Source organism: the organism of the source record quoted next, unplaced genomic scaffold (assembly GCF_019419815.1).
Source record: "Pyrus x bretschneideri cultivar Hongxiangsu unplaced genomic scaffold, Pyrus_bretschneideri_v1 Contig37, whole genome shotgun sequence".
Taxonomy (NCBI): Eukaryota; Viridiplantae; Streptophyta; class Magnoliopsida; order Rosales; family Rosaceae; genus Pyrus; species Pyrus x bretschneideri.
The window spans coordinates 2916243-2925947 of NW_025999690.1; the positions used below are offsets into that span (position 1 = coordinate 2916243).

The window sequence follows — 9705 nt, forward strand, 5'->3', positions numbered from 1 at the left end:
ACTGTCGGTTATAACCGACACAAATAACATGAAATTTTTTTAATATAACAGCTAACTGACATCAGGTAGCCATTATTTTTGAATTTTTTTTTACAGTTTTATTTATTTACAAAAAATTTCCTATAGCTTCTATTTTACAAAATTTGTTTCATATTTTTTTTATTCTATTTTTTTTCCTATAACTTCTATTTCGCAAAATTTGTTTCATATTTTTTTTAAATTCTATTTTTTCCGACAACTTCTATTTCACAAAATTTGTTTCATATTTTTTTTAAATTCTATTGTTTTCCTATAACTTATATTTTACAAAATTTGCTTCATATTTTTTTTCAAATTCTATTTTTTTCCTACAACTTCTATTTCACAAGATTTGTTTCATATTTTTTTTTAAATTCTATTTTTTTTTTCCTATAACTTATATTTTACAAAATTTGTTTCATATTTTTTTTTTTAAATTCTATTTTTTTTCCTATAACTTCTATTTTACAAAATTTGTTTCATTTTTTTTTAAATTCTATTTTTTTCCTATAACTTTCTAAGCCATTATACAACATTAAATTAAATTAAGTAACATGAAACAACATTAAATAATATGAAACAACATTAAATAACATTAACCAACATAAAAAAAAACATTTAACAACATCAAACTTAAACAACATTTTTTAAAGCATTTAACAACGTAAAACTTAAACACCTACTCCATGCTTCTTTCAACAATATCAACTTCAGCCTCTTGTCAATTCGTTGATGATCTTCCATCGTGCTTGTAGAATACCGAAAGCTCTCTCAACATCTTTATGGTATGCCTCTTGGTGTAAGGTAAACAACTTTTCCACATCATTCCTAGGGTTTTGAATTGCTTGGACAAGTGTCGCCCACTTTGGGTGGATGCCATTTGCCAAGTAATACCTCAGATTGTATTGACGGCCGTTAATGTAGTAATCAAGTTGAGGTGCTTTACCTTCGTCAGGTGACTGAAAAAGGGTGAACGCCCAAGAACTGTAATGTCATTTTGGGATCCAATGACTCCAAAGAAAGCATGCCAGATCCATGTGTCATATGAGGCAACCACCTTTAACACAACAGTTGGCTTTCTCGACCTTCCGCTTAAGCCTCTTTGCTATCTGGTGGGACAGTTCTTCCAATCCCAAAGTATGCAGTCTAATGACCCTATTATGCCCGGAAACCCACGATTTTCAGCTTTGCGAAGAAGCCGATTCAGATCTTCTTGATTTGGCTCGCGGAGGTATTCGTCTTTGTAAACCTGAACAATTGTGTCACAGAATTGTTCAAGAGTATCAAAGCATGTAGACTCAGACATACCATGGGTTTCATCCATTGAATTAGTTGGGGAGCCATAGGCCATCATTCGAAGTGCAAGAGTAACCTTCTGATGAGGTGAGAAACCAGGGCGGCCTACTCTGTCCCTGCTTCTGTCGAATGTATAGGTTGACTTGCTGGACATCATGAAGTAAACGCTTGAAAACATGATGTCTTATTTGAAAATGACGTCTAAAATCCTCTTCTGTGTACACCGAGTTGGGGTTGAAGTAGTTGTTCATCATATTGGCATGTGTCATCGCTCTATTTCATGGTTTGTAAGAGTGACCAGCAATAGAGCCACCCCATTAAGGTTGTTCCTCAGTTGGCTGACACACCATGGCCGCAACCATAGGCTACTGCTCTATTTTGTTTGTTGCGCCTTACTTGGACTTTTCATCAGACTCCTTATCTTTTCGTCTCATTTGTGCCCATTTTTCTTCCAATTTGGAATGGATGAGGACCCCCAGTTGGAATCCAAAGAGGATCCAAAGTTGGAATTCTTTGCAAACTTGAATTGAAAGAGATTGAATTGAAATAGATTGAATTCAAAGTTATGTGAATGATAACTCAATATCCACCCTATTTATAGAAAAAAAAATTCAAATCCAACGGTACATCAGCTACCAACGGCTAACTGAAGTCATGCTGACATCACTTAGCCGTTGGATTTAAATTTAAGTTGTAGTTTTTAAATAATAAATTATATTTGGCCCTATGGCCCTCAATTGGAGATCATTTTTTGTGACAGGGCTAAAATGAGCCATATGGCCCTTTGACCCTCGGTTGGAGATTAAGGCAAATATGGCCCTGTACTGTTCATTAAAATATTAATATCCTGGCAGGCCAAATGGCTAAAACGAGTCCTCTGGCCAGCCCTCGGTTGGAGATGGCCTAATATTTTAATGAATAGTGCAGGGCCATATTTCTTACCATCTCCAACCGAAGGGCCAGAGAGCCATAGACCAAACATAGCCTTGTGAAAAAAAAAAACCATCTCCAATCGAGGGCCAAACATGATTTATTATTTAAATTTAAAAACTACAACTACAACAAATTTAATGTAATATAATTAAATATTTAAAACAAATTGTGAAAACACTTACTTCATCGTAGTAATTGTCACCACTTTCATGTCTACTTGCGGCGGTTAACAGTTGTATGTTAAATTAATTTTTAATTTAAGTGTCAATTACTAGTACAACTTAGTTTGAGATAGTTACATGTGTAAATGCACATTTACCATCTCTAATAGGAAGCTTATATTTGGGGTACCCATTATTTTTGTCCCACCTTAGTCGTGGGAGAGAATTGAGCAAGCAAAAGCTTATATTGGGGCACACATTATACTTGTCCCACATCGGCTGCGGGAGATTAATGAGCAAGCAAACATGCCTATAAAAGGAACACCCCAACATTGAATAAATCACCCTTCTCGCCCTATAATTAAATATTTTAAAAAAAATTTCAGCTCCTCAAAAAAAAAATATATTCAAATATAACGGCTAGCTGATGTCAGCATGTTACCGTTGCATTCAAAATCCGGCTTGGCCTGGGGCTGGCTAGGTTGGGCCAGCCAGTTAGCCTTTTGGCCTTTTTTTATCCCATGGGACCTACGAGCCCTTTGGCCTAGCCCTCGATTGGAGACGGTTTTCGAGCTATTTTCAACCCTCTGGCCCTCTGGACCCTTTAGTTGGAGATGACCTTAGGTCCCCACTTCTAGGGCTCCCTAATTTTCACAAATTATTTTTTACTTATTTTTTTTTTCATCCACATATAACTATAGTTTTACACTTAAAACAAAATCAATCTTTGTAATTCAACCATTCATTCATTTACTAAACGTAATAAGTAACTTTGTACAAAAACAATAGAAAAAGATTCAAAATTTGGCGTACTTGGTAGTGAGTCTAGCGACCCCTCTTTTGGTCAAATTGGTCCAACTTGGTAACAACTAGTAGGCGAGCCCAGCGAGGCGGTATCCTTCCCCAGGTCAGGTCATTGCTTCTTTTCTTCATCCTTTTCTTTTTCTTGTAATTTAATTTGTAAGCTTGTTTGTAAATGGAATTAGAATTTTCAAATCCTTGCTCCCTCTAGGAATTTATATTTAAAAGATTTTAGGGATTTAGAGATTCAATCTTTTATGGGTTTATGGATTACTCTAAGGATTTACAATGAAATATTTTAGGATTTAGATATTCAATCTTTTAGGGGTTTCTGAATTCAATTTAGAGTTTTACCGTTTTGCATATCAAATTCTGTTAAATATATCTAGTTTTGTTGTTTGATTTGCTTTTGAAATATTGTTAAATTGGAACCATAAAAAATAAAACAAAACCCATGAGTATCATTGTCATCATCCATTTCCAGATTGGATGGGTTAGCTATTTTGTCAATTGAAAAGAATTGTTTGAAAAATTAAATTATGTAAACTTATTTAGTACATTTGCGTCTAAAAACGCAAGATATATAATATTTAAGTCAAGTTTGTATATCCTTCTTCTGTTAATATTAATTTTTAATGATAATTAATGTAGAAATAGACTTTTATATGTATTTAGCGAAACATTTTTTCATATGTACACAGAGTCAGAATACTGAGAACTTTAAAGTCCCACTTAGAATGCTCGCTTAGTGCACTAAATTCCCAAGACCGGCCCTTATGCGCCTGGTTGAAGCAGCTTGTTGGATCCTTGTGTGTCATCTGTTGTGTGTACTGATTTTTACTCGATTTAGCCAAATTATGGTTGAAATGTTTGGTTCTCCACCGACAGTCCTTGGCGTCGTTAACAACTCAAATGAAGCTTCAACATCTTTGTGCTTTCACATATTAAAAAAAGAAACACATCATGATCATAATTTGCGTTGATTCGAGCTATACGAATTATTAATAGTGAGAAAACGCGGCTGTTTGGAGCTCAATTATAAGTAATCATGTGATTAACTAACATGATTAACATTAGTCGACAAGGTATAATAATTCAACGTATAATGAGATGTCAGAAATGCTAAAGAGATTCTTAAAGTAGGACTTTTATGGATTCTATGTCACCTTACAATTTAATGTTAATTTTTGAGACAATTTTATATATATAATGTTGTACAAAAAAAAAAATGACGTAACAAATAATCATAAAGCGTTCCACTTTCAAGAGAGTTTCCTTAATATTTCTCTAATTCAATTTCTTCTGGTGTAATAAGAAAAATGTTTACCAAATGCCTCGTGAAAAATAGTTATGGCAATAAGCAATAAAATATTAGTATTTTTTATTTTATAAAATAATAAAAAATAATTTTATTTGTAATTTCATGTATAGTTTTTAACCGGTCTCGTTAAGTTACATGTCATTATCCGAAAGTACAATTTTTGGTGATAGATTTCAATAAGATTTTTATCCAATTTTGTTGTGCCACGTGTCATTAACTTTTTAGAATCGTTGAGGATAGATTTCCGATAAGATTTTTAACCAATCTCATCGCACCACATGTCACAATCTATTTAGAATCTTTGAAGATAGATTTTGATAAGATTTTTAACGAATCACAGCGTATCACGTGGCATTATCTACAACCTAATCGTTTCTTTTCTCTCCATATAACCCACCATCTATCCTAAGAAATCACACACCAAAATTAAAATCTTTCAAATCTCTATCCTTATTCATAGTTTCTCCTTCCTTCTTACAATGTCTTCTTCAAGGATGTTGTGGAAAATCGATGAGCAAGAGAAAGAATTGTTTAAGTAAGCGGAAGAAATGTTCAATCTCCAGGAAGAAGAAAATGAGATGGAAGAGGATGAGGATGAGGAGTGTAGAAGGAGAGATGACGAAGCAAGAAGCTAAAGAGCCTCACATTCCCGGCATCTCTCCTTCTAAGCTCCTCATCCTCTTCCTCTTCCATCTCCAGGCACAGGCGTTCCGCAAACATTGATAGAAGCACGCAACGATGAAGTAATGATCCCTTGGACAATTATTTTGACTGTAACAGTGCATTCCTGGATGCGTAATTAGATGTCGTTTTAGAATGCAATGACATTTTGTTCAACAAAATAATCATTACTGTTTGCAACCATGATTCTTACTTTGTGCAAAAGAAAGATGCTTATGGTGACATATACAAAGCTCGCTGAACAGCAGGGAACCTTCGTGCTATCTATATCTTGAAACCATTCAGAAAAGTTGAAAACGTATTCTAAGTTAATGATGAACAATCATTTTTCTTCTTTCTTTGTTGATCATGTTTTACATATATATATATATATAATTAAAGTTTAAAGAGCTACCTATACATATATATATATATACAGACCTAATTAAAGTTTAAAGAGCTACCTATATATATATACACACCTAATTAAAGTTTAAGGAGCTACAAAGGAATGGCTATATATGGCCCTCTCCGAGTCATTGGCCTTTTGGTATCTCGAGCTTTATATATTTTTTTCCATCAAAAGCTCAACAAAGAAAGAAAAGTCATGGCAAAATAATGAAAGAAAAAAGAGCTTAGTTGTCCTCAACTACTGCGGAATTTATGCCTATCAACAGCTTAAAAGAGAAAAGGGAAAATTTAATAAGAAAATCCATATTTTGTCATGTATATTTTGTTAATATGAAATTCATTCTAAATACATCCTCACATATGGTGATGTTTCAAGTCAAATATGTGATGTAGAACACATGTTTAGACTTCACACCTAGGATAACTGGCTCTGATACCGTAAATAAAATTGAGATTTCACCATAAACCGAATGGGGGCGCACGTGTGGACAATTTAAATTCAGTGAAGTTCGAGAGAGCTTTCTCGATATGTGATTCATAGTCTCAACATATTTTACCATGGGTTTTTTATCTAAAAAAAGTATTATATCTAACATAGTTATGGCGTTATGAAATTATAGAAATGAGGTTGAATATGTAGTGCATGGCCGGTCCCACTCTTAAGAAAAGGTGGCCAGCCCTTTGGGGTATTTTTGTGTGAAATAGGGTGATTTAATTGGTAATTAATGGATTAATTAGGAATAAATCCATTAATTAGCCAATTAACTCAATTTATATGGAATGTTTTGAAGGTTATGAAATAATTACCTTGTGGAAAATATAGGATGAGGATGGATGAAATAACTTTGAATTTGTTACCTATTTTGGGAACTTTTGACTTGATTGTGGGATGTTTGTCCACTACTTGTGCGTAGAATTCCGGTGCTCCTCAAGGGTAATTTTATCCTTTTTGCCCAAAAATCCACGTGTCGCATCTGATTATTTTTGGCTTCACAAAAATAGTAGAGAGCACTAACAAACTCAATTCACAGATATGATGGTTAACACTTAAAGGAATAAAACGACATCGTTTTAAGTCGGTATGAAATTCGATTCAGTTTAGATTGGTTTGGTGTAGCTCACTAACAAACAGTGCTGATATCGGCTTGTAGCGTTGGCAGCGGTCGCACTTTTGTACTAACTCGTTAGCATCTTGGTGCATGGTAGGCCAATAGTAGTCTGCGTTAAAAGCCTTCTGTGCTAAGGATCAACCTACGGAGTAATTTCCACAAACGCCGTCATGGATTGAACTTAGAACATTCAAGTCATTAAGAGGCACTAGACAGAGGAGATGTGGTCCATTGTAGGATCTTCAAATGAGAATGTCGTTCCACATGTAATAGTGTGTTGCCTTGATTTGGAGCTTCCTAGACTCTAATCTTTCCATGGGGAATGTGCTATTGACCAGGTAGTCTACAATGGAATCTTGCCAGTTTGGAGTTGTACTAACCTATGACACCTTGACTGCTAGCTTCACCTCTATGCTTGGTTGGTCTAGATATTCCTTAGGGATAGAACGTTTGAGTTAGTGGTTGAAGGTAGAGCCTAGGCCAGTTAGTGCATCCACGTGAGCGTTGTCTGCTGTTAAGTCTTTTGCCATTCGGAGGCATGCTAGTAAGGTCTTGTACTCTGTTTCGTTGTTGGGTACTTTGAAGCCTAGAGTGATCGCCTGTTCGAGTATTGAATCGTCTAGGGTGATAAGGACTACATCTACTCCCGAACCATTGTAGTTGGATGAGCCATCAACATGCAAATGCTAGAAGTCTCCATCGGGTAGAGCAAGCACGGCTAGGGCGTGCTCAGCTACCTTCGGAGCGTTTTTGGACTTCTCTGTTGTGTTGTGAATGCATGGTAGAAAGTCGTGGAGCTGGGGCCATGTTACTGTTGGTACATGTTGCTCCTATGTAGAATCTTTTGGGGTGACAAGGACAAAACTTGCTTCTAAGTGTGTCCTTCCAGTATTCATTTGTCCTTGATGTGTCTTTTGGGCTGAGTTGTTGCGTTCATCAAAAAACTTTGCATCAGCTAGGGTCTATGCCTTTATTGTCACTGCATCTAGATTGGGCGAAATAATGCATCATGAGGATGACTGCGTGTGTTTGAAAGTAAAACTTGAGCTTCCAAGTTGCAACAACTATCGCCAAAGTTAGCTTTTGAATTTCTGGTAGCATCGAGGAGAGCTTTTAAACTGTGGAATACAGGGAATTGGGCCCTCAGCTCTTTTCATAAGATGGTAGAGCTTATTGCTGCTTCAGATATCGTCAAACATTTGAATAAGTCCTCCACTGCTTCCGGTTTGGATAGTATGAAGGTGATGTCGGGTACTTCTTAAAGTCCATGAATGTGCATTGGCAAGCCTCGTCCCAAAGTGCATATTTCTCTGCCAGGACGAAAGAGTCTGCCATAGTTAGATCTTCTTTTATGATCAATTTTCTGAATATCGGGTGGTCTGCTAGAAGTCCGTTTTGGAAGGCTTTTTTAGCTATCAAGTCGTTGCATCCGACTATCATTGCCTTCTCTGCTTTAAACCTTTTCACATAGTCACAAAGTGACTCTTTTGGGTTCTTCTTGACATTGAATAAATGGTCAGACTTCTTTTTGATCGAGCGATAGGATGAATGTTCTTTGGTGAAACTCCTGATAGATTGTGGCGGCAGGGTGTAGAACCAATCTTACGCCACACCTTGTAGAGTGGTGGCGAATATCTTGCACATGAGATCGTTGTTGTTTCGATAGAGGATCATTACGCTTTGGTAGTGTTTTAAATGTTTCTACAGGTCTTCATCCCCTTTGAAAGATGTGAAATGTGGCATGTTGAACTCGCGTGGTTTTGCTTGCTCGATCTAGTCCGTGAAAGGTGACCTGTTTATGTTGGTCATGTTCAATCGTAGTGCCTTATCGGTGACCTCGTTGCATTGAAAATTACGCAATCACTTAGTCAAGAGTCTCTCTACTTCTTCCTGAATTTGCCTCAGTTGAGGTAGCGGAGCTCTCAGCTGCCCCTAACCGTGACTTGCTGGTCTAGGCTATTCTTCCATGTATTTGGCTCGTCTATGCTGCGGATGCGGTGCATCTAGTGCGTTTCTAGCAGGCGAACGAGTTTTTCACAGGCTGCCAGTTGAGCTTGAGCCTGATTGAGTGACTGCTTCTCTCCGTCTGTCTTGCTGCCTACTCCAATGTAAGGTGAATGTTGCTTCTTACGGGCTTAGCCGCTAATGAACATTTCGCTGTAAGGTTACTCATGTTGACTATTGGAATGTGACCCCAATCGTGAATGTACACTCGTATATGGGCCTAGTCAAGAGTGCACACTCCTCTGCGTGCTAAAATGGGAAATGGGAGTATACCTTATCTCGGGGGCCCAATCGGTAGTGTACACTGCCCAAATGCTTGGTTTGTGGCTGGTCGAGTGGCTGCTTACCGGGACGCTATTGAAGAGATTCTTTGTCTGCCCTTGTCCCACTTTGGGACACCTCGTCTGAGGCACATTTCATCTCGGTGCGCTGTAAGAGCTGGTTCACCAAGGTCGTCTGCTATGCGAGGGCGCTCGTCAACTCTATGACTTGTCGAGACAAGTGTTGTTCTTCATTTTGGTTAGAATAGGTTGGAAGGAATGCGTCTCCTTGAGCAATGGAAGTGTGGTAGTACTCCGGGCGCGAGATTTGAGTTAGGAAATATCAAATCCGTAGAAAAATGTGGTGAAAATGTTCGCAATTCTATTGTCGGTCCAAAAATTTGGAGCCATGACGGTTAAACTAATCTTGGATTGATTTGGGCTCCTTGGAAGACCATGGGAATATATAAGGCTCCAAAAGTAGGTTGAGCCACGGGAGCAAGCTGGGCCACATGAGCAGGTTGGGCCACGGGAGTGGACTGCTTGGTGGAAGCAGGCTGAGCCACGAAAGAAGGCTACTCGACGGGAGTAGGCTAGGCCACGAGAGCAAGCTGCTTGACTAGATTAGGCTGGATCACGATAGCAGGCTAGGCCACGGGAATGGGCTACTCGGCGTGTGGCGAACGTGGGTGCAAGGCTAGGGCTCAGCTTAGCAACGTGTTGGGCTTAGA

The 9705-nt window shown here is 37.6% G+C and overlaps 1 protein-coding gene across 1 annotated transcript; it reads right to left on the reverse strand.

The window, feature by feature from the left end:
- Positions 1–1123: 1123 nt before the first annotated feature.
- Positions 1124–1492, reverse strand: LOC125480901. The gene has a single exon (XM_048592141.1). It carries the CDS (start codon positions 1490–1492, stop codon positions 1124–1126), a length of 369 nt encoding a protein of 122 aa, XP_048448098.1.
- Positions 1493–9705: the final 8213 nt, after the last annotated feature.

Excerpts from the sequence above, each read along its gene's own strand:
- LOC125480901 (XM_048592141.1), bottom strand. The coding sequence starts at position 1,492 with ATGTTTTCAAGCGTTTACTTCATGATGTCCAGCAAGTCAACCTATACA.